We start from the raw sequence: 23,441 nt of genomic DNA, 5'->3' as shown, positions 1-23,441 counted from the left end.
TTCACCTGCTTAAGCAAGTTGCTTAAGCAAGTTCATAGTATTACCCTCAAGGTTGTGGTTGATTTTTTTTTTTTTTTTGGGGGGGGGGGGGGGGGGTACAATTTCCCAATTTTGTAACTGTATTAAAACAAGTATTGCACTTTTATTGAAAGATGTAGTTTGGGGGACACTAAGCCCAATTTCAGTGTCCCACTCTTACTTGATTTATTGTTTAAATAAAAAAAGGCATCAAAGTAAATAAGATGAATAAGAAATTAGATTTCTAACTATATTTGTTGAATCTCCACAACGATATTGATGCTTATGTTTTTGTTCAGGTGCCTGTGGCCTCTTGGTTCGATGACATGTCCGACACAGAGCTGCTGGACCTCATCCCGTTCTTTGAGAGGCTGAGCAAAGTCGATAACGTCTACACAGTCCTCAAGCAACAAGGGACCTCAAGCTAACTTCGTTTGACTTTTTCATCTCAGCTCTGAACAAACCGGCGTACAAAAAAGCAAAAAAAAAATTAAAATTCCCCCAGAAACGCCGCACCAGCCAGGCTCCAGCTATCACTGCCCACCAGAACACAGACTGCTTCACAGCCGCCAGAGCCATCAAAGCAACCGTCCCACACACCAAACCAAGATCACCATGGGAGAGCCTTTGGTGACATTTTGACGGCATCGACACTGCCACCTCCTGGTCAGACAGCAAACTGTCTGCAAGTTGCCTTCCAAGAACCAGCTGATGTGAGTGAATGGACGAGAGGATGAATGAATGTTTAATGGCCTTTCTGCAGCCCCACTGGACTTTCAGTAGAGTAAACAAAGAAGAGGTCTGTAGCCACGATTCCTCTGGACCTGGGTACTGGACTTAGACTTCTCATGGATGTGATTTGGCAGCCTGATTGCACAAGACTTGCAGGAAGTTTCAGAAAGGTTTACGCTTCTTGATCTGTTGGATTGTTGAAAGGGCAGGTCGGAGGTATACGTACTGTAGATGTCTTTTAAGCATTTTGGTCAAGCGTTATGTTCTTCACAGCCTAATTTTATCACACTATCTGTCTCCAGTCAAAGGCATGTGATCCTCAGTTGTCATATTTTTAGAGCTTTTAGAGTGACGTGGTCAGGTTTTTAATAGTCATGAGTTATCAGTGTTATGAATGAATCTGATTTTTAAAAGGTTTCTTTTTTAAACTCAGCTGGCATTGCAAGCTCAGACACTATTACAAGTTGTTAAATGAATGAATAAAGTGATCGGACCACTTTAAAAGTAATCTAATCCCTTTTACCGCAGATTAAATTTATATGCTAAGCCCATCTTAAAAGATGAACACGTGGGCACGATTTTAAGTATTTTTACTGTCTGTGCAGCAGGTAAAGGAAATCAGTCACATTAAGAGCACTGACTCGGGTCGTGACTGCATTATTTTATCAGAAACCTCACACTAATCTTTAAGTATCCATCTGCACTCGAAAGTGACAGAGCAGCTGTTAATGGATCTGGTAGATGTTAGCCTCTTGTTTTAAAGCCACACACAAACCTGAATTTGTCTTCTGTGTATTTACAGACTGTAATTGGATGGTTAAAAGAAAGTTTTGTGATGTTAAAAAGAAAAGACACCGGTGGATTTGTCATGATCTTCAAAGTACTTTTTCCTTTTTAAATTGTCTTTTAAGCGGTACACAGAGGCTGGAAACTATTTCTAAATTTATGTCATGAAATAGGTTTTGAGGAGGGGGGGGCTGCCGCGAGTATCCCAGTATATGGGAGGGCACATCTTTGAAAACAAAGTGTTTAATATAGCGCAGGTTTTAAAGGAGCTATCCACCCCAAAACGACTTAAACACTACAATAAACTGCTGTTAGTGATGCCTCATACTGGCTGTTTCCTTATGTTTTAAACCTGGCAGAGATCTGATACTGTGCAGGTTTTTGTGATGTTTTTGGAAGCATTGAAAAGCCTGTGCAGCTACAGCAGATCTAAAGCTAAGTCTTTAAATGTCTGTTTTATTTTATTTTTTCCCCTTTTTTCTTTTACACAAAACTGCAGAATTTTTTGTATTTCTGCCTGCAGATAAAAACCTAGCAGGGTGCCACAGCTTGATGCTAGTCCGCTCATCAAAGTTACTAAGTGCATGCTGGGAATTGTAGGACTCACTGATTTTTGCAGTTTATCAGCAGTAACAAAGAGTGGAAAGTGTGAGATTATTTTGGGGTGGAGTCTTCCTTTTTTCTTGTGCACGTCTGTGTTGTGTATCTGTGTTGTGTATCTGTATTGTATTCTGCCCGCTCAGTTTTAAGGAGCAACGCAGTTTCTAACGGGCCTTGCAGATTGGTGCGATCGCCCTAGTTTGCGTTGACAATGTGTTGACACTGATGAATGAATGTGGTGGATTTGACTTGGCAGCCTCGATGGCAGGCTTGTGACGTGACTTCGCCTAGATGAGGAAGGGGTGATTAAATCTACCACCTTAAGAGCTATTATTACTTTTTAAAAAATGTTTAACAAATTATTGTCAATCAAGATTAGCCTGTTTCATTTCTAAATAATTAACTGATTTTTACTGCTGCCTTCTATTATTTTTTATTTTTTTCCCCAAGAGTCATCTTCTTAAAGAATATTTACAGTAGGTTTTCCAAAACGGGAAGACATTGCTCTTGCTGTTTTCTTACAGGACCTGGTCGGTTGCCTCGCGTACAAGGAGGGAGAGAGGATTCAGAAACACCAGCAAATAACTAAAGAGATAGTATCTTACCATTGGAGGCACATAACAGGTTTAAAACAGTGTTTTCATGAAAGCCATCATCAAATTACTGATGCCGCGTGTGTTTTGGAATTCATTGGCAAAGACGAGTATTTATAGGAACGCTGAGTCATCTTGTTAATGGATTACATGTAAAACAGGTTGTGTCACTATGGGGGCCCATTCACTGATACTGTACTTCTTACACATTCAGTAGATATGTATATGTTGTTTTTGCACAGTAATAAAGCAAACGAATTTCATTAATATATGGAATATTCATGTTACTGTACTCATGATTCAATAGCTGTAACTTTTTATTTTTTTTTTTGTGACCTTTGTTTTATCATACCAAATTCTGTATGGACTGTATGTAATAATGCCCCCCATAAATGCTTAAGGAAACATGGTCTAAGGTGCTGTTCTGTTTTTTGGGGAAAAAAAGCAACACAAGCGGTACATTTTCAAGCCTGAGGAGGTGGGTTTGTTACATTTAGTCAGACAAACAAAAAAAAAAAAGCCAGATGTTAAGAGAGGGGGGAGGGGGCAACAAAGACCTGACACCGGACCTGAGGGATGCATCTGAACCTTCAGCTGATCATCTACTGTTCCCTGAAGCCTCATCAGAAATCTCAGTGGAAAGGTGGCTGTCAAGCTTTTTTTCTTTTTTTTTTAAAGAAAAAAAAAAAGGAAGGAAAACTCAGAAAAGGCTGTGCAGGGCTGCAATTGACCTTGATAAACAAAGAGATGGCTCAAGATTTATTTAAAAAAACAAACAAACATCCACATAGCCAGCGGTTGCCATCTAGAACTGCTCGGATCAAGTAAAACATTTTTTTCCTTAAAAGCATTTTCATTCTGGTGCTTCCAAGAATTTTTCAAATACACAAGTATTTTCCACCCAAAATAATCTCCACACATTTAGCTTCTCTGAAGTTATGAGAAGGCTTTAAAATCCAACAGATGTTTCCATGGAGCAATTTTTAAATGGGTTTTATTTGGGAGTTTTTTATTGAAATAAAAGTTACTGTGATGTAAACAGCAAATAAATATGATCTACAATGTAAAAAAAAAAAAAAAAAAGTATAGTCTAATTTAAGAGTTTTAGTGGCAATTTCCACAGGGGGTTTTTTGGGTTTTTTTCCCACTTCATTTTCTCAGGTGTTACTTTGGTTCCACAATCATACTACATTTCAATCATCCTGTTACGTTGAGCGTGGCGCTGCTCTTCGCCTTTCCCATAGTAAACTTCACCGTGCCGCTCATGTCCACGCTGGTGCTCTTCAGGATGAGTTTGTGGACTGTCCCGTGGTTTTCCAGGCGGACAGAGGGCCCCGGTTTAAGGTTCTCTCCATTCAAAGTCCAAACCGGAGGCTTATTTATGGCGACTGATAACTCACACTGGAAAGTCGCTGGCTCTCCCTCCATCACTTCCACGTCCTCTAGCTCTTTCACCATCACAAGAGCCTGGGCTGGAGCAACACAGAATAAATCAGTTTGACAAAAATGTATTTAGGGTGTTCCGCTTTAGCTTTCCGCCCCAACTTACCTTCCACCATCAGTTTGGCTTTGGAGGTGTGCTCTCCGACCTCAATGCTGTAGGTGCCCTCATCCTCCACAGACACCTGCTGAATCACCAGTTTGTGGGAGCAGCCATCAGCCAGGATTTCCAGTCGGTCTGAGGAAACCAGTTCCTCCCTGCCTTTGTACCAGGTAGCGCTGCAGTGAGGCGAGGAGACGGTGCATTCAAGGATCACACGATGTTTCTCCAGAGCTGTTCTGTCTCGCAAGGGCTTTACAATAGAAACTGGAAGTTCTGAAACAAGAGGAAATTCAACATATAGATGATTTTAAGTCACTGATATGTCCAAGAAAAAGGCCAGTAAAATATTCTGAAGATAAAGAATTAACTTACCCTCTACCTCAAGGTAGGCAGTAGATTCAACATCCCTGGCTACAAAGCGGATTTCTCCAGCATCTTCAGCTTTAATGTTACACATCAGCAGGAAGTGTTTGGTCCCTGGAAGAGAGCAACAATTCTCAGACTTGCCAACAGTGTACAAGTGGTCTTTTGCTCTTTCCAAGGTCGTGCCACCACCAGAGGTACCGCTAAAACTACAAATAGAGAAATTTAAATCCTTCTCCTCTCCAAACGAGGTTTGAGGGTTTTTCCATGGATGGTGATGCCATTTTCTGGAGAACCGATTGGTCAGTAGGCAGTGATTTCATACCTATTGATCTCCAATCTGAAACTTAACCTGTTCTGGAGCAGATTATGGTATTTTACTCTTGTATTATTTATGATTTTATGATTGATTTCTAAGTCTCATAGAAATGTCTGCCTTCTCTGACCTTCAGTGCGGATCTTGATGGAGCTGGTTGGTCGGATCCTGTGGCCGTCTTTGTACCACTCCCCTGTCACGTCCTCCAGAGAAACATCACACATGAAGACAGCATTCTGGTCCTCCTGGATGTAAAGATCCTCCAAATCCTGCACTATCTCCAGCTCATGCTCTGCAAGTTAGTTAAAGACGGCAAAAAGATCAGATGGCAAAAGAAGAAAAAAGTTATTTTCCTTAAAACCACTAGATGGAGGTATTGTATAAGCTTTACTCCAGCTACTCACTGGCTCCAGTTGGTTCAAAATGAGTTGTGTTAAGCCAGTATCTGATCAGAGGCTTACCATAAACCTCCAGCGAACAGGACGTTTTGATTTCCCCTGTGTCGCATGTGTAGGTGCCAGAATCTGCCCGGGAGCACTGCAGGATTTGACAGAACCTCTTACGACCCATTGAGTAGATCCGACAGTTTTTCCCCGGCTTTAGCTCCGAACCATCCTGAGTCATAGAAAAAAAAAGTCAAAGGCATTCTTTATTCATTATATCATTCTTAAAACTGTCACCTTGCTGGTATAATAAGACAAAATAAGGGCAAGATTACTGAGAGTATTTACTGGTTGATTTTACCTTAAACCATTTGACTTCAACATTTTGTCGGGAGAATTCACACTCCAGGGTGACAGGAAATTCCTCCTCCACACGGGCATCAGCCAGTGGTTTCAAGATGGACACTGGTGTTTCTGTCAGTTTAGTCAGTCCAGTCAATCAGTCAGTGAACTACTTGATGAAGGTGAAAAAAGTGAAACCAGTGAGCTTCACGGGCTTGTATTTACCTTTGACTGTGAGCCTCGCTGTGGTGCGCACTCCTTCAGCTGAGAAGGCGATGGTGCCTGTGTCCTCCAGAGTAAGGTTGGACAAGGTGAGGCCGTGAACTCGTCCATTGGTGCTCACCCTACACTGATTGTTTGGCTTGACCCGAATGCCGTCCTTTTGCCAGCTGCCCTCCACATCTGTGTGTGACAGCTCCACCACAAAGGAGGCAGTCTCTCGTTCAAAGGTTTCTTGGTCAGTCAGACCTTTGCGGATGGCGATTTTACGGGCTGCACAAGAGTAGATTAGTGAAAGCGGTGAGAGGTGAGAGGATACCATCATTATCAAATTATAAATCGAATAAATATCTATTAAATCATTGAAAAAATTATTTTAAAAAACTGAGAGAATTCTTTTTTTTGCAAACTGTATTTTGCTGATATGCATTTGAAAGCCAAGATTGTGTTTCAAGGACAACTGAAGGTTGTGCAAATATAGACAGAGCTCAGTTTATCATGTTACAAAAACACTAGCAGGAGCAGTCCACTGTCACTGTGTCACTCTTGTACACGGCTGAATAACAGTATGGCTGTGTTTCAAAAACCTTTTCACACTTACAGGTCTGGCTCGGCTATTCTTAGTACTTCTTTACACTCTGACATGCTGTGAAAAACACCTTCAGTGTGTACTGTTCTTTAGGCCCGAACTCATCTGTGTCAGAAGAGATACCAATCACAAAGTCACATGGTACGCTGGCTTCTGAAATGTCTTGTTTTATAGTCTTCAGAGCCGAGTAAGTACTGGAAGTATCTGGCTAGTGTTCTTTCTGCCTCCTTTTATCTTATTTATTCACACAGCAGTTAGGTTTGAACAGTTAAATCCAGACACAATAAGCAATTTTAGGAAAAGTTCATTTCTTCACTCGCTATTTATAAAATAAACAAAAAGGCTTGTTGCATTTCAAATCAACATGAGCTTTCTCCAAAATGCTTCTTATCGTCTTAAGTTGTTTGGACATATATTATATGATTGCTGCATATTTTTGGCTTTATATACTTTTCTATATGTGCTTTTCTGAAAAGTGGTAAGGTGTTTTTTTTCTTTTTGCATGTTTTAAAATCCTGAAAACTTCACTGGTGTCTCTTCCCATAAAAATGAATTAGGATCTGTAATTTGAGACAGATACGAGATAAGAGCATCAGCCTGTTAAAATATGAAAAACAAAAACAAATTAAATCAAATTAACACACACTAATAAAAAAACACTTCACAGAAAAAACAACAGTTTCTAGATGTATATAGTTATAGCATTAAAAAAATACAAATTAAACATAATTAACACAAAAATTAAGAAAATGCTTTTTTCATTCAATATTTTTACTTGTGCTTTGAGCAAATATGATGAGTTCAACTAAAAAAAATCAAAATATCATAAAATGGTGCAGAAAAATCTGAAGTTTCCAAATCTAATCTAACCATTTTGAAGCCCAGTCTAGCTATGATTTTGAAACCCAATGCCCTGGATGAGTCTGATAAAATATATCTCAGATTAAAGTATACTAAGAGGGATTGAAACCTGAGATCAATAGTTCGGTAGAAACCCTAACCCTAATGACACAACTGCATTATCGGCATTATCTGCTGCAGTTCACTTACGTTCTACATTGAGTTTGACCTGCGTCCGGTCATGCAGAGTCTCGCACCGGTAAGTCCCCCTGTCCGACAGAGTCAGGTTGTGGATGGTGAGACTGCGTTTGCAGCCGTTCTGGGCCAGCGTGTGTCGGGGACCAGACTGGATAACCACCCCCTGCCTCATCCACTGGACCTCACCGGCCTCCAGGCTAATCTCTGCCTCCAAGGTGGCATCACCAAACTCCTCTGCCATAACAGCTTCCATTTTCTTAGTAAACATGACCTGAGCCTCTTAACATTACAAGAGTCAGAAAAAAATGATCAACTGCTGATCATCTGATGATCACAGATAGAAGATAGATGGATGGATTTTAATCTCTTTTAACCTTGACGATTGGCCTTACCCTGAACTTTGAGGCTGGCTTTGCTCATTTGTCCTTCAGCTTCTGCTGTAATTTTTGAGCAGTCCAGCATCTGGCACTTTTTAATCACCAAGGTGTGGCACAGGCCATTGTGGGTTGCCTGGAAACGATCACCCAGAGTGATAGGCTCATTGTCCATGAGCCAGACCAGCTGGACATCCTCTGGGGAAACCACACACTTAAAGGTTGCATCTTCTCCTTCCAGCACTGTAGTGTTGTGGAGTTCAGTGAGGAACTCAATGACTCGGGGCACTGAAAAGACAAAAGTTATGAAGCTGCTATCTCATTGAAAAGAGGAGAGGAACTCTATTTCAATGCATACTTACTTTCTACCCTCAGTTTTGCAACAGTCCGGTCATCTCTGGACTCACAGGTATACTCGCCAGCATCCTCTCGAGATAGACGATGAATGGTCAAGCTTCTTTCGACTCCATCTGCCCTAATGGAGAATCTCCTGTTTGGGACCACCTCTACTCCATTCCTTAACCACTGGACGTCCGCTTTTGGCTTGCACACCTCACACCGAAGGGTCACCATACCATCAGCGTGGGCCACAGTGTCTCTAAGCGGCTTTGTGAACTTAATTCTCATTTCTGTAATACAGAAAATCAAAGTTGATATGAGAAGATAGGCCAGACTGAGGCTTTCTACACTCAACAAAAATATAAACGCAACACCTTTGTTACTGCTCCCATTCCCCATGGGATGGACGTAGAGACCTAAAATTCATTCCAGATACACAATATAACCATCCCTCCCAAACAGTGGTCACAAATCAGTCCAAATGTGTGGTAGTGGGCACATCTGCCATATTGAGATAATCCATCCCACCTCACAGGTGTGCCACATCAGGATGCTGATCTGACATCATGAGTAGTGCACAGGTGTACCTCAGACTGCCCACAACAAAAGGCCACCCTGGAATGTGCAGTTTTGTCTCACAGCAAAATGCCACAGATGCCACAGCAATGAGGGAGCGTGCAATTGGCATGCTGACAGCAGGAATGTCAACCAGATCTGTCGCCCGTGCTTTGAATGTTCATTTCTCAACCATAAGCCGTCTCCACAGGCGTTTCAGAGAATATGGCAGCACATCCAACCGGCCTCACAACCGCAGACCTCGTGTAACCACACCAGCCCAGGACCTCCACATCCAGCAGGTTCACCTCCAAGCTCGTCTGAGACCAGCCACCCAGACAGCTGCTGGAACAATTGGTTTGCACAACCAAACAATTTCTGCACAAACTGTCAGAAACCGTCTCAGGGACGCTCAACTGCATGCCCGTCGTCCTCATCGGGGTCTTGACCTGACTCCAGCTCGTCGCCGTAACAGACTTGTGTGGGCAAATGCTCACATTCGATGGCGTCTGGCACGTTGGAGAGGTGTGCGCTTCACGGATGAATCATGGTTCACATTGTTCAGGGCAGATGGCAGCTGAGAATGTCCCAGTTCTTGCATGGCCAGCATACTCACCGGACATGTCACCCATTGAGCATGTTCGGGATGTGCTTGACCAGCGTATACGACAGCGTGTACCAGTTCCCACGAATATCCAACAACCTCGCACAGCCATTGAAGTGGAGTGGACCAACATTCCACAGGCCACAATTGACAATCTGATAGACTCCATGCGACGATGTGTTGCACTGCATGAGGCAAATGGTGGTCACACCAGATACTGACTGGTTCTGGGTCCCCAGACCCCCAATAGCGCAAAAAACTGCACATTCCAGGGTGGCCTTTTGTTGTGGGCAGTCTGAGGTACACCTGTGCACTACTCATGATGTCAGATCAGCATCCTGATGTGGCACACCTGTGAGGTGGGATGGATTATCTCAATATAGCAGATGTGCCCACTACCACACATTTGGACTGATTTGTGACCACTGTTTGGGAGGGATGGTTATATTGTGTATCTGGAATGAATTTTAGGTCTCTACGTCCATCCCATGGGGAATGGGAGCAAAAACAAAGGTGTTGCGTTTATATTTTTGTTGAGTGTACATAGCTGTTCAAAATGCAAAACAAAATTTTAACCTTTCACCAGCAGGCTGAAGTGCATCTGGTCTGTGTTGATGTCACATGTGTACTCGCCGGCATCAGAGCGTCTCAAAGGCTCGATAGTAAAAGTGCGTTTATGGCCCTCCATGAGTGCTCGGTAACGATCACCTTCAACGGGCGACCAGTCTTTCATCCAGCGCACTAGAGCGCTTTCCTTGGAAACATAGCTTGTGAAGGTCACGCTCTCTGCTTCGTAACCCGTCACAACAATGTCATCCTCCTTGTTCACAAATGTAACTGGAGTCTCTTTGATAGAAAAGAAAATTTAAAAGAAAGTTATATGACCTTTTTTCTCTTCTTTAAAGCTGTGAAGGCTTATTTTGTGGATTCGTACCTTGAATGCGTATAACGCTGACCATCTTGTCATCCACAGCGTCACACACATACTTTCCAGAATCGGAAGGCTGAACACAGGAAATGATGATTTTCCTCAATGTCCCATAGCTTTCAATATAGGTCCGGTCATCACTGGTGAGAAGCCTGTCATTACAATACCACTGGACAGGGGCATTAGCACGAGATACCTCACAGGCCAGGATCAGGTCATCGCCTGCCATCATCTCCTGGTATTCAAGGTCATTTGAGTTTCCAACAATGGTCACTGGAGGCTCTGAGGGAAGAAGATGGATTAATTCATGCAAAGTTTTGCCAGAAATATCCTTTTGAAAAAAATGTACATACAGAGATAGCTCTTTTGTGATAATATCATGCCAGTGGAAGCCAAAATTATAACTACTTGATCCTGCCAGATACTAGCTGCCGTTTTGAAATGTTTTCAAAAATGTTTTCAAAAAGTCCAAGGCAAGATGCTTAGCCTTATCCCTTTCAAAAAATAAGTTTAACCTTTTATTTAAATAAATATTTAAAAAGTACTTGAAAAACAGCTAACTGCTTATCTTCATTGGAATGGTATGTATAAAACTTAACACTTCAGAATTCCTCACAGAAACAGCATTGACATGGAGGGTATGAATAACCTTGTCATGGCCTCTGACAGAACGGAGTCTCTCAGAGACATTCTGTTCATGTAGATCGGAGTTCCAGTTGTGCCGACGAATTCTATTTACATTATAAATGCTCCTCTTAAGCAGTAACATTAGAAACCATAGCATACAATTGCATTGCTATGCAGATGATACCCAGCTCTATGTGTCTGTCAAGAGATATATTCTAAAGACACTTCTTCAGCATGAGAGTCAGAGAGTAGAAACACACACGCTGCAGTTTTTACTTGCAAGGGCAGTCACAGAGTGCTCGCAGTGGCTCAAGGACTCGCGCTCTGCCACTGTCCTGGTCTTTATTTATATACAACAGTAGGTGCATTCGTTTATTACATTGGAATGTGGATGTGTGCGCGTGTGTGTGTGCGTGTGTGCCAGGAGAGGCTTCTCTACCTGGCATGAAGTGAAACTGCTCGTTAAGCTCTTATCTAGCACTAATAGGTACTGCTCCTTCCCTGCATGATAACGGGTCACAGTGAACTAAAAACAGTCTGAGTTATAAAGAGGTCATCATGCAGTATTCTATCATATGCAAACTTATTTTATTAAAAGTCTATACTGACTACTAAGTACAATTTTCTATTGACAGTGTCAATAAAGCTAGATGAAACACCTATTAGTTAAACTGCAGGCATAAAGATATAAAAGCCCGTATAACCTCTAAGTTCAAATAAAAATTTGACTATTTTACTTTGCTTAAAAATCTTAGTAACATGGTGTCTAACCAGATACAGTCCCAGTCAAAAGTTTAAGACCCCTTGAAAAATGGCAAAAACTCATATTTGCATGGTAGGATCTTAAAAAGTCAAAAAAGTTCCCTTTTTGAACATGGTCGGGTTGTTAAACTGCATAAGCAGGGCCTCTCACAGAGTGCCATCGCTGCTGAGGTGGGACGCAGTAAGACAGTCATTTGGAATTTCTTAAATGAACCTGAGGGTTATGATGGAAGACCCAAAAACATTTCACCAGCACTGAGCCAGAGGATCCAATTGGCTGTCCGTCAAGACACTGGACGATCCTTGACCCAAATTAAGGCCTTTATTGGTGCTGACTGCAGCCCCATAACCTTCAGACAGCATATGAGACTGAAGGGCTTCAAAAACAAAATAACATCTTCAAAGGCCTCGTCTCCTTGAACGCCACAGAACTGACCGTTTGGACATGAGACACTGAAAGGTGGTAGAAAGTTTTATTTTCTGATGAGAAAAAATCTTGATGGTTTCCAGTGTTACTGGCATGACAAGCAGATCCCACCTGTGATGTTTTTTTATGCACCATAGTAGGTAAATGGTAAATGGCCTGTATTTATATAGCGCTTTTACTCGTCCCTAAGGACCCCAAAGCGCTTTACACATCCAGTCATCCACCCATTCACACACACATTCACACACTGGTGATGACAAGCTACATTGTAGCCACAGCCACCCTGGGGCGCACTGACAGAGGCGAGGCTGCCGGACACTGGCACCACCGGGCCCTCTGACCAGAGCAAAAAAATACTTTTGCTCTGCAATAAACGAGAATAAAACGACATCAGTCATAACTGTGAAACACTGGGTGGAGTGTTAGGCCTATATGTGGCTACATCAAATGAAATACCATCATTTAAACACGCACGCACTCAAACACTTCACAAACAGACCTTTCAAGGCGATGCGTTGGTCTCACAACACATGAAAAAACATTTTTTTAAAAAGCAAAATACGGAAGCTACAGCAGAAAAACAAAGTAGGTGCTTTTTCCTGTAAAACAGCCTGTTTCATTTTAAGTGTTGTTTTCAATAAATTGCATGCTCAAAAAAATGTTTTGTCTCACTCCCATTTCTTCTTGTTGCATGTTGAAGCTCTACCTGGAACCTTGTTAAGATGCAACCATGCAAAATATGATATTTTGTCATTTCCAAGTGGTCTTAAACTTTTGATTGGGACTGTATTTACCATGGATGGCATTGTTTTCGTCTGCAGTAACCATGTGAGGAAACCTGGAGTCCTTTTTGACCAGGATATGTATTTCAATGTGCATATTAAACAAATATGCACGACTGCTTTCTAAGAAAAAATTAAAAAAGAAGAAAAATACATTCAGCCATATTAACCTTACCTTCTACTGTAACTTGGAAGCTGATACTGTCATCTCCGACATCCAAAAAATATTCTCCTGAATCTTCGAGTTCAGCATTGAGGATGACGAGCGAGCGGAAAGGACCTTCTTCCTCTTCACAGAACCTTTCATCACCCTGAACACGACAGCCATCCTTGTACCATTTGGCAACAGCATTGGCTCTGGAGAGCTCACACTCCAGCACAATGTCATCAGAAATCAAGAACTTTAGGTTGTTCTTGATCTCTGACTTTCTTAAAATCTTTACTGGTGGCTCTGAGGACACAGAATTGAACATTTATCTTTAAATTTCACAATGGGTCAGAAAACTCATACCGAGGCAATTGCTGCATCTTACCTGAAACTTTAACCTGGAAATCAATTTTATCATCCATAGCGTCACAAGTGTATTTGCCAGAATCCTCAGGAGTGGGAGAGTGAATTGTCAAACGACGAATGAGCCCATCTTCTGTGATGGTGACATTGCTGCTTTGCTGAATTTCTTCACCATTTATCAGCCACTTGACTTCTGCATTTGGTCGGGACACCTCAATTTCTAGAATCACTGGTTTGCCAGCAAGACTCTCCAGTTTTTCAGCTATGTCTTTGGGGCAAGTTAGCGTTACTGGTGGCTCTAAGTGAAGCAAAGAGAAATAAAGTATGTAAAATGTAATGTGATGATTCGTTTACTGAGTGACCATGTATAGACCATAAATAATTAGCCTGAATGTATGCCTGTTTACCTGTAATAGTTACTAGGAAAGCCAAAGAGTTATCTTCTGTGTCACATACATACTCCCCCGTGTCGTGCACAGTGGTTATGGGTATAATGAGCCTCCGTTGGGCCCCGTCCACCTCCAGGATCAAGTTGTGCCCTGCCTCTACTTCTAGACTGTCTTTGAACCAGCGCACAGGAGCATCCGCCTTTGAGATCTCACAGCTGAGCTCCAGCCTCTCTGATGCCAAGTGAGTCAGTTCCAGCTCTGATTCACTGGGATAAATGATTCTTACTGGTGGATCTAGTACAAGTGAAAGATATTAAAAAAAATAAGCATTTAAACTTATTTTGTAGATTCTCTATGTTTCAATTTGATATCTGTTAGAAGAGGTGAGCACTAAAGTTTTACCTTTAACACCAAGTTGGAAGAAGATGGAGTCTCCATCTGTTTCACAGACATATTCTCCAGCATCCTCCTCTGAGCTGCAGAGAATTGTCAGCCTCCTGTAAGGGCCTTCTGATATCAGCTGGATGTTTTCACTCTCTGCCACCTGCAGGCCATCCTTGAACCATCGCACCTTCCCCCTGGAGCGAGACAGCTCGCACTGCAGGTGGATCTCCTCTGAGATGTAGCTCTCAATCACCACATCGTCTTTAGGTTCCACTATCATCACTGGAGGCTCTGTGTTTTTTGTTTGAGTAATAAGAGCGAGGTCAAATGGTGCTCACAATGAATTAATAATCTATTTGTTCCACAATGCCACCTTTAATCTTTTTATTCTCATTTTAAAACTTCAGGGCCAAAACACAGCCAAAATATGTTGTTAAATGCCTTTTGTTTTTACCAACAGGAGTTGGAGGAGAAAGGTCAGTGTACCTCGGACATTGACTGTGAACTCCATGCTGCTGTTTCCTGCCTGGCAAGTATAACTTCCAGCATCTGAGGTTTCTGCAGAGCGGATAATTAACCTCCTCATGGTTCCTTCTGCCTGCAGAGTTATGTTGTCACTGGGCTTGATCTCACAGCCGTCTTTATACCTGGGACACAGACACAGATAACTGTAAAGAGTCTCAAAGAGTTTGTTTTAGTTACATAAAAAAAAACCTGTGTCCTACTAAGAGGTTGATTGTGCAGTAAACAAAATGATGCAGGAAGTATTTGAACAGTTAGACACTGGAAACACAGAAGACTACAGACTTTACAGATCTACAGATCTGTCTTTATTTGCAAACAGGAATTCTTCAGTCTTACCACACAACTTCAGCATCATCTCTGGAGACATGGCAGACCAGCACCACAGGGTCCAACTCCATGCTGCTCTTATGAAGTTCATCCTCAGCGACCGGACTGAAATCCACCGGAGGACCTTAAAAACAGGGTAGAAGGAAGACTGCATGTCAATGGCTGGAGCTCAAGGTATTACATGAACTAGCCCTCTAAAAATTGGAGTGATTCTTGGTATGGTTTAATAATAAGCCCAGATGTGGTCCAAATGTGTTAGCACAGGTTTTAAACAAGGTTTTGGTTTCTTACAAGACATAAAAATCAGTCAGAGACACAGTTGTTTATATTCAGTGTCACTTAATAATCCAAGAAACATCAGTATTTTCATGATATGAAATCCAGATAGTATATTAAGTATGCATTTTCCTGTATAAGAAAATTAACATGTGATTCTTTAAGTAAATATAACAAAATGGTCAATTAATATCCATGTTAATGTTAATGTCTATGTTAATGTTAAAGAAGCTCATCAGCATGTCATCTGTTCATAAACCAATTACCTGCAACATCCACATTGAATGTGATGACATCCCCTGAAGTTTCACATGTGTAAACTCCAGAGTGAGATTCCTCAGCTGACTGGATCACGATCCTCCTCATATTCCCATCCGCCTGGATGTTTAGACCATCTGAGACCTGAAGCTCCTTGCCATCTTTGAACCAGGATACTTTTGCAAACGGATGGGAGACTTCACAGTAGAGTACAATGGCATCCCCTATGTCCACCTTTTTCTTGCTGTCTAACTCTGACAGAGGACTGAATTTCATCACGGCAGCTGATGAAAAAAAAAAAAAGAACACAGAAATAAGCAAACTTAAAAAAAATGCATCAATCACAGGTTTTTCAGAGGTTTTTACACCTACGTTTAACGTTGAGCACAGCGGAATCCCTGACTCCGTTAGCTATGAAGGTGACCTCTGCTTCATCCTCTGTCATGCGACTTTCATGGATCACCACTGAGTGCTTTGTTTGATTGTGTTGTATTGAATATCGTCCGCCGTGCTGCAGTTGAGCACTATTGAGAAACCAGGTTCCAACCATTGGGGCAGACAATTCAATGGATAAGTGAGCATCTTGTCCTTCTACAACCTCACAGCTTTGGAGGCGGCTGAGGATCTTGGGCCCAGGAACTAGCAAGTACAGAAGAAGTACAGTACAGGTATTAGTCAATTAAGCCTGACAGATATGTTGGCCCTAATAATATTAGCTATTTGCACATATATTGGCATCAGAATTTACAACAGAATTAAAAAGTAAAGAAGAGACAGGAAAAATGTCTTTCTACTATGTTATGTGTTGATTTTGCACAGCTTGCATAGTCTGCCACCAGAGGGCGCTCTGCAACTTCCCTGTTGGCAACAATGTCTGAACTGCCACAAAACATCAACCAGCTGATCCAAGCAGATCTGGCAGTGCATAAATGACTAATACATGACTTGTTGTGACATTAAAGCAAGATTATTTTTAAACTCATTGTCATTTTATCATTGGTGTCTGAAAGAAAAAAATATTGGTCCATATTTTTAAATTGCTCAATTTAGTCCTATAAACATATCCTATGTCGTACATTATTAGTCAACAAATAATGCGTAGTTTACTCTAGAAAATTACAGGAAAGTGCTGGAAGTTAAATTTAGCAGAAGGAAATTGTCATTTTACAGTACTGTCAGCTGTTTGGTTGTCATTATAGTTTCATATTAGTTCTCTTACTCCAGTCTACATAATATCTATGTTTATCACTGATAAATATAACTACATGTCCTTGTTCGCTTAAACCTTAACACTTTTCTTTGCCACACTGGAGACCACATCAAACACCCACAACAAATTTAAGCACAATATAACTGAAATAACCATAATTAAAAGAAGAAAAAATATTAACATTTATATGCCCATGGTTTCTCAGCAAGTTAAAAAAAACAAACACTCTACCTAAAAATGTATACAATTTTGTGTTTCATATTTAAAGTAAACTGTAGTGTTTTTGAATAAAATTATATTCACCTCAAAGAAGAGTTTCAAGTAAAACTTTAAAAAAATGACATTTAATATATCTGTATGTAAAATCTGTCGCCGTGTGCTCCTCACCCAGATGGACAACTTTGGGAAACTCCACATGGCCGCTTCGTCCATATTTGTTAATGCAGCAAACTCTGAAACGGTAGTTGCCCTCGCATCGTACAATGTCACCGGTGACCTCAGCTGAGGTGGCGGTCTCTGAGGTGAAACACTTCTGCCACTCCTGAGAACCCACTTCTTGCATCTCCAGCACAAACACAGAGCGGGTGGAGGTCTGACTACTGGGGGCGGGATCCCAGTTAAGTAGCGCACTGTTGGGTCTGTCTACATCCATTTTGACTCCCACCGGACAGATAGGTGGGCAGTGTCGTGTGGCTGAAAGACAAAGAAGAATAAAGAATGTAATAAGGGTGGATTGATAAAAGGCTGATTGTCAGAAGGCATCATTAAATTCACTGAAACTAGTTAGTTAATTAGTATACAAGCAGAAGCAATAATTGTAATGTATTATTAGACAAATGTAAAAATAATTAAATAAAAACACATTTTGTCTTAAAATTAATACATTTAGACAAGTGAGCCTACATTTTTGCATATGACTCCTTCTAAAAATAAATTTGCCATCAGAGTTCCCACTCTCACCCCCAGCAAAAACACTCTACTGAATGTAACAAAAGACAAAATCATCCTGCAACAAATAAACCTGAAATAAATGTTTATTTAAATCTCAAACACAACCTGCAAAGCTTCTTCAAATCAAGGCAAAAAAACCCTTAACAAACATTTACACAAAGTGTTTGCTAAATTACCTTTGACTTTGAGGCGTGATGAAGTCTTGGATCGTCCTGCGACAAATGTCACAACTCCCGAGTCGTGATAGGCCACGTTGACAAAGACCAGAATGTGAGTTTTGCCAAAAGACTTGAGGATTGTTTGGTGTGTTTCATGTAGCTTCAACCCGTCTTTGAACCAGTGGACCTCCATGTCTTCGTTCTCCACCTCCACACAGAAGGCTGCATTCTCACCCTCCAGGACCTCCAGTTTTCGTGGAAGCTTACGAACAATAGTACCTGTACGGATAAAAATCAATGCAAATAGTTTTTCAAAATAAGCTTAAAAGCTGCATCAGGTAGTTTCCCCCTTTGACCACACACTGTGCTAGCAGGTGTTTATACAGAGATCATTTAGCTTGAAATAATGACATGAATGGATATCATTAAGTTAATGCGATAAAGCAAGTGTGCATTGAAATTTTGTCTTCCTGAAGTACTAGTCCTAGAAATACCATCCCTTTTTACAATAATTTGATGCACCATAGCCTATTTTTCATAGTGTACCTTTAACTGAGAGCTCAGCAATGCTCTTTGCTCCATCAGGCATCTCACAGAGGTAGACTCCATCATCGTCTGTTCCCACATCGTGAATAGTGAGTCTTCGTTTGGTTCCTTTCTGCTCCATCCCATATTTACTGCTGGGCATCAGCCTCTGGTCTTCCAGGTACCAGGCAGCTGGGAGTGACTCATCAGGTACCTCACACTCAAGCACGGCAACGTCCCGCTCTTTCACCTCCACGTCTTTTAACGGGCGCCTGAACCGCACGGCAGGGCCTGAAGAATAAGGACAACGTTATCTTTGGTCCAAAGTGGATGAATCGTACATATATATGGGTACATGTGTGCAAGGATTGATGGAGATGCCAAACAAGAAGCTGTTTCGCAGTGCTATAGCGTAGATTTAGAAGACAGTTCAAATTCATTGCATTGGCAGCAGGCCTAGAAAAACTCAAACTCAAAATAATAATTAAAATATAATGTGTGGAAACGAAAAAATTTAGCGCAAACACTTAATTTTTGATTCTCTTTTGCTACCATATAATAGTTTTCAAGCAGTGATTAGCAGTGGTAATGTTCCGTCATGTTATCTGTATGTTAATGACTGGCATGTTGAGCCCATTAACTAAACTGACTCTTATGGTAGAGGCAGCTCACAGATGCAGAATGAATCACATATGAATGGGGTAGCATTCTAACTATGCACAGCCCTCACAATTGCAGCTCATGGTATAATGTTTTATTAGTATGGTTTAAGATATGCCCTCATTTATTGTAACTGGACATATACATATTCATTTCAGTTGTCCATTTTCAGTGACTAATGTCTTGAAAAGAAAGACGTTTCTTTTGTGTTATTCAAAAGGTTCCAACAGCATGAAAGCAATTTAATCTGCTTTAAGGAATAATATTTGGTACAATGAAATGTTTTCTACACTCAAAAAAATGAAATTGGGTGGTTGTTACATGTAAAAGATTCAAACTTGTAATTTCAACTAAATAATTTCATGTTTCTAAGGTGAACATAATTAAATCATGTAGCATCTGCATGAAATTCAGCAACTTAATTTGTTCTTGTTGAGATGACATGATACAATCTAGTAAGCGTGGTTAGTTGACTGGACTCACGAAATTCACAAGATCATATTAGATGTCAAACTGCAGGAAAATTGCTGGAGTTTTAAGAGGCAGACAGCTACACCCACACCACGTGTATGCTATTGCTATTTATTGTGGTTTAACCTGTCAAGGACAAAAACCTACAGAAAATTCTGCATCAAGCCTTGTAATCATTTTGTTAAGCCTGCATTGACAGCTTGGTGGTGTGATGGTTAGTGCTGTTGTCTCACAGCAACAAGGGCCTGGGTTCAAATCCACAATCTGCCTAGTTTGCAGTGTGTAATTGGAGTTAGGTTAATTGGTGATTCTAAATTACCCATGAACGTAAGTGCAAATGGTTGTTTGTCTCTATGAAATCATCAACCTGCATATTGGTTCATTACGCAAGACTAGCAGTAATTGCCTTGACTAACAAAGTAGGTGTTCAAACAACAAGATTTCATTGCGTTTCCCTGAAGTTTTTACCTTGTGTAGAATGAATTAAAACAAATTTCACTCTACATACTTAAATCCCTTCAAGTCAATGTAAGTACATCAAGCCACCAAATGCCAAATGTGTTGGTTTGACATGGTCAAAAATGGGTTATTGTACTTGGTTAAATCACATGGAAAAAGGTGCCATGATTAAATTGTGTAGGTGGTTATTTTCAGAGGTTTTATAATAATGTTTCAATGTTAATCACCTTCTGTGGTTTCTGTTACTCTTTTAATCACTTTTTCCATTTACTTGTAGCATTCAGTGAACACAGAGGACTAACATTATTTGGGTTAAATATTGTTCAAGAAGAATATCACATGTCATGTTCTTCCATGAAGGTTGCAGAAAAAAGAACAGGTTGCCATACCTTTGACGGACAGGTGAACTGCACTTAGGGTGTTTCCCAGCGCGTTTGATGCTGCACACACATACAACCCTGTGTCCTGCACTTTACAGTACAGCACCTTCAGGGTGTAGTAGCCCTCTCTGTCCTCAAATATCAGATGACGTCTGTCAGGCTCTAGGGGAACTCCATCTTTCTTCCAGATGATCTCAGGTTTCGGCTTCCCTGTTACAAAGCAGCGAAACTTGGCGTGTTTCCCCTCCGCTACTGCAAATTTCTTCACTTTTGATGCATCGACAGGTGGCTCTGCTGTGATCCTTGACAAACTGGGCCTCCCACCCCTGTGCTTTGGTGACCACTGGCTGTTAGTGTGACCAGTCGAGGATGTTTTGCTGTCACCTCGCTCTGGTACAGGTTCGACAAGAAGGACGGCCCCAGCCAGGGCCTCACCATGGCAGTTGATGGCCTTGCAGGTGTAGACGCCTTTGTCTGGCATACGTGTCCGATATATCTTGAGTTGGAACCAGCCACCATCTTCATTTCTCATGCTGAAGTGAGAACTCTCAAAGATGTCATTGAGTTTCTTCCCATCCTTTTCCCAAATCACCTCTGGCAGAGGAGTCCCCCAGATTTTACAGGAGAAGGCAGCGTCTTCGCCTCGATCCACACGCAGAGACAGGGGCTTGATGAGGAATCGCGGTCTGTCATCAGATGTCAGATCAACCTCTGCTTGGTTTTTGCTTAGCCTGCTGTTCCATTCTCCATTCAGTTCCCCTCCATTTGCCTTGCAGTGTTCACCATTTTGCACTGCATTGTAGCCATTTAGGTGTCCCACAAATTCTCCATTTTCTTGCATAGGCTGTGCCCCACCATTGACCACTAACTGTCTTGCGTCCTCATCTTGTTGCTGGGCCTCTCCTTCAACTTTAAGTGAGGCTGCTGCATAGGTTTCTCCTATGCTATTTCTAGCCTTGCAGATGTACTGGCCAGCATCCTGCTGGGTCACTCTGGTAATAGTCAGCAAGTAAACCTTTCCCTCATCCGAGATGTTGTAGCGTCCTTCAGACAGGATCTGGACATTTTTGCGTTCCCAGATCACATCTGGGCGTGGGTCTCCACCGATTTGGCACTTCAGTGTTGCATCTGTTCCACACTGGGCCACTACAGGACGTGGATAGCCTAAAACACGAGGTGCGCCACCAAAAATATCCATGGTGATGTCACCTTTTGTTTGGGTCGAATGAAGAAGTTTCTTCTCAAAATGATCTTCTTCTGTTTTGTAAATAGCTGAAAGAGAAAGAAGATTATTAGTTCAGTAGATGATTAAAATCTGCCATGAGTGCAGCTTTTGAGTTCAAACCCCAAAGCACCATCTAAACAGTAACTGTGTGGTTATTGTGTCCCAGATGGGTTCATCAGTAATCTGACTCAAACTGAAAGCAGAATGCAGAGTGAACAGTTTTATAAAATACAATAAAATGATCAATCTCCATTAATTCCACGGTGTATCTTTTTCCTGTCTTCCTCCTCCCATCGCCAACCTTTCACGGCAGATGGCCGCCCCTCCCTGAGTTTGGTTCTGCTGGAGGTTCCTTCCTGTTAAAAGGGAGTTTTTCCTTTCCATTCTCGCCAAGTGCTTTTTTCAAGGGGGTCTTCTGATTGTTGGGGTTTCTCTCCATTATTGTAGGGCTTTTACCTTACAATATAAAGTGTGTTGAAGTGACAGTTGTTGTTATTTGGCACCATTTAAATAAAACTGAATTAAATCAAATTTTAAAAAATTCTGAATACTCAATATAGTTCCCAAAGCTGAAGTAAAGAAGTTTAGTGGTTTTGCGAGGTGGGTATTGAGCAAACACTTTTGGTTGTCTCACAGCTGGTGCTGTAGCTCAGTGAAGAGTGTATTTATAAAGCAGTCTGTCCAAAAAAAGATGCTGGAGCCTCTGTGTCACATAGCACACACAAACACACCTGCAGTCACTAACTAGGACCAACTAATCCCTTATATACATTCATGTGTACAGAATGCTGTTTGCAGTCTTACTGTTGGCTTCTCTTTGTCAGCTCATTGTAACATTCTAGCAACAACTTAAACAATTCAGTATATAAAGCAAGGGTGTCAAACATAAAGTCTGGGGGCCAGAATTGGCCCGGCAAGGACTCAAATCGAGCCCACTTGACAGCTTTTGAAAATGCGAAGGAAGTAATAGATTTTGACTTAGAACTGTATTTTCAAAGGTTTTACAGCCTTTATGACTGATAAAAATCTGCCCCATTACCATTCACGCTAAGCCAAAGTAATTTACTAATAGATAAACACAATGTCAAATGAGTTTGACATCTCTGATCTAAAGCTTTAGCCTCCATTTGTAATGCAGCTGCCACTTGTCTCTTTTCATGGCTCATTTGTTTCCTCTGTGTTGTCACCACCTTTCTTTTTGCTTTGAGAACGGCAGCCATTTGTTCTCTGTGACACATCACGCTTGGAAATCATCTAAAGAGCATAAAGTCATACAACTTTATGACAAGTAGAGGCACATCCCAAGCTCAGTCAGTCTTAGAATGTTTTGTTGGCACATGTAAAGAAAAGATCGTCCTCAGGCATTTTCAGGAGAGAGTTACACAGTGACACAAAAAAAGAATTCAGAGGATAGACTTACCGCTTTAAGAAATGCTGTCTTTATAGCATTTGTCTCTCTTGTGATGCCTTAAAATGTTATTCTTAAAAATACAAGCTGGCATCAGTTTACTTGGATGATCATTGGTTAGGTTAGCATTCAAGAAGCACGTTTAGAGTCTTCTGCTCATGTTCCTTGTTTTCCTGGTTTGTCTTGTTTGGAGCACCTGCTAGTCACTCAACACCAACGCAGCTGAGAAAAATGGTAGCTTCCATTCACATTTGGTGGTCCAGAGTCATAGTAATATCTTAGTTGTGTCCCCTCAGTCTGGTGTTGGGTTGCAGGTGGCAAGGAGTAAAATGACCACAGCCTTTCAGCTGAGTGCCTGGTTTATGCGTCAGCTCTGATACTGTCATTGTCCAATAGCTAAAGAG

General features: G+C 41.3%; 2 protein-coding genes across 2 annotated transcripts in view; one reads left to right on the top strand and one right to left on the bottom strand.

The window, feature by feature from the left end:
- Window positions 1-3,401, top strand: part of LOC308393773 (carboxy-terminal domain RNA polymerase II polypeptide A small phosphatase 1-like) — a 16,222-nt gene extending 12,821 nt beyond the window's left edge. Inside the window, exon 7 of the mRNA XM_080877761.1 lies at window positions 318-3,401. Within this exon, the coding sequence (XP_080733887.1) occupies window positions 318-446 (129 nt within the window). The 3' untranslated portion in view covers window positions 447-3,401. The remainder of the gene's footprint in view (window positions 1-317) is intronic.
- On the bottom strand, window positions 1,421-23,441 carry obsl1a (obscurin like cytoskeletal adaptor 1a). The gene is made up of 25 exons (XM_080877760.1): window positions 23,050-23,441; window positions 20,414-21,676; window positions 18,456-18,725; window positions 17,928-18,188; window positions 17,188-17,493; window positions 15,963-16,229; window positions 15,599-15,874; window positions 15,066-15,180; window positions 14,691-14,851; window positions 14,223-14,495; window positions 13,839-14,114; window positions 13,454-13,729; window positions 13,096-13,371; window positions 10,329-10,604; window positions 9,971-10,240; window positions 8,259-8,525; window positions 7,915-8,184; window positions 7,535-7,801; window positions 5,902-6,168; window positions 5,696-5,808; window positions 5,413-5,566; window positions 5,082-5,243; window positions 4,645-4,749; window positions 4,279-4,545; window positions 1,421-4,201 (listed from the first exon to the last, which is right to left on the bottom strand). Exons 2-25 carry the CDS (start codon window positions 21,600-21,602, stop codon window positions 3,927-3,929), a joined length of 6,639 nt encoding a protein of 2,212 aa, XP_080733886.1. The 5' UTR covers window positions 21,603-21,676; window positions 23,050-23,441; the 3' UTR covers window positions 1,421-3,926.

This window comes from Rhamphochromis sp. 'chilingali' (assembly GCF_963969265.1).
Source record: "Rhamphochromis sp. 'chilingali' genome assembly, chromosome: 3".
Taxonomy (NCBI): domain Eukaryota; kingdom Metazoa; phylum Chordata; class Actinopteri; order Cichliformes; family Cichlidae; genus Rhamphochromis; species Rhamphochromis sp. 'chilingali'.
The sequence above is the reverse complement of the archived record's forward strand: the minus strand, read 5'-3'. Positions and strand labels throughout refer to the sequence as shown.

Bases quoted from the DNA above. Each gene is read 5' to 3' on its own strand.
- obsl1a (XM_080877760.1), bottom strand. From the start codon at position 21,602: ATGGATATTTTTGGTGGCGCACCTCGTGTTTTAGGCTATCCACGTCCT. The intron at 13,730-13,838 runs GTAAACAGGCAT...TGCTTCACTTAG, and splicing joins TTTCCTAGTAACTATTACAG to AGCCACCAGTAACGCTAACT. The intron at 5,567-5,695 runs GTAAAATCAACC...TCTATGACTCAG, and splicing joins TTGAAGTCAAATGGTTTAAG to GATGGTTCGGAGCTAAAGCC.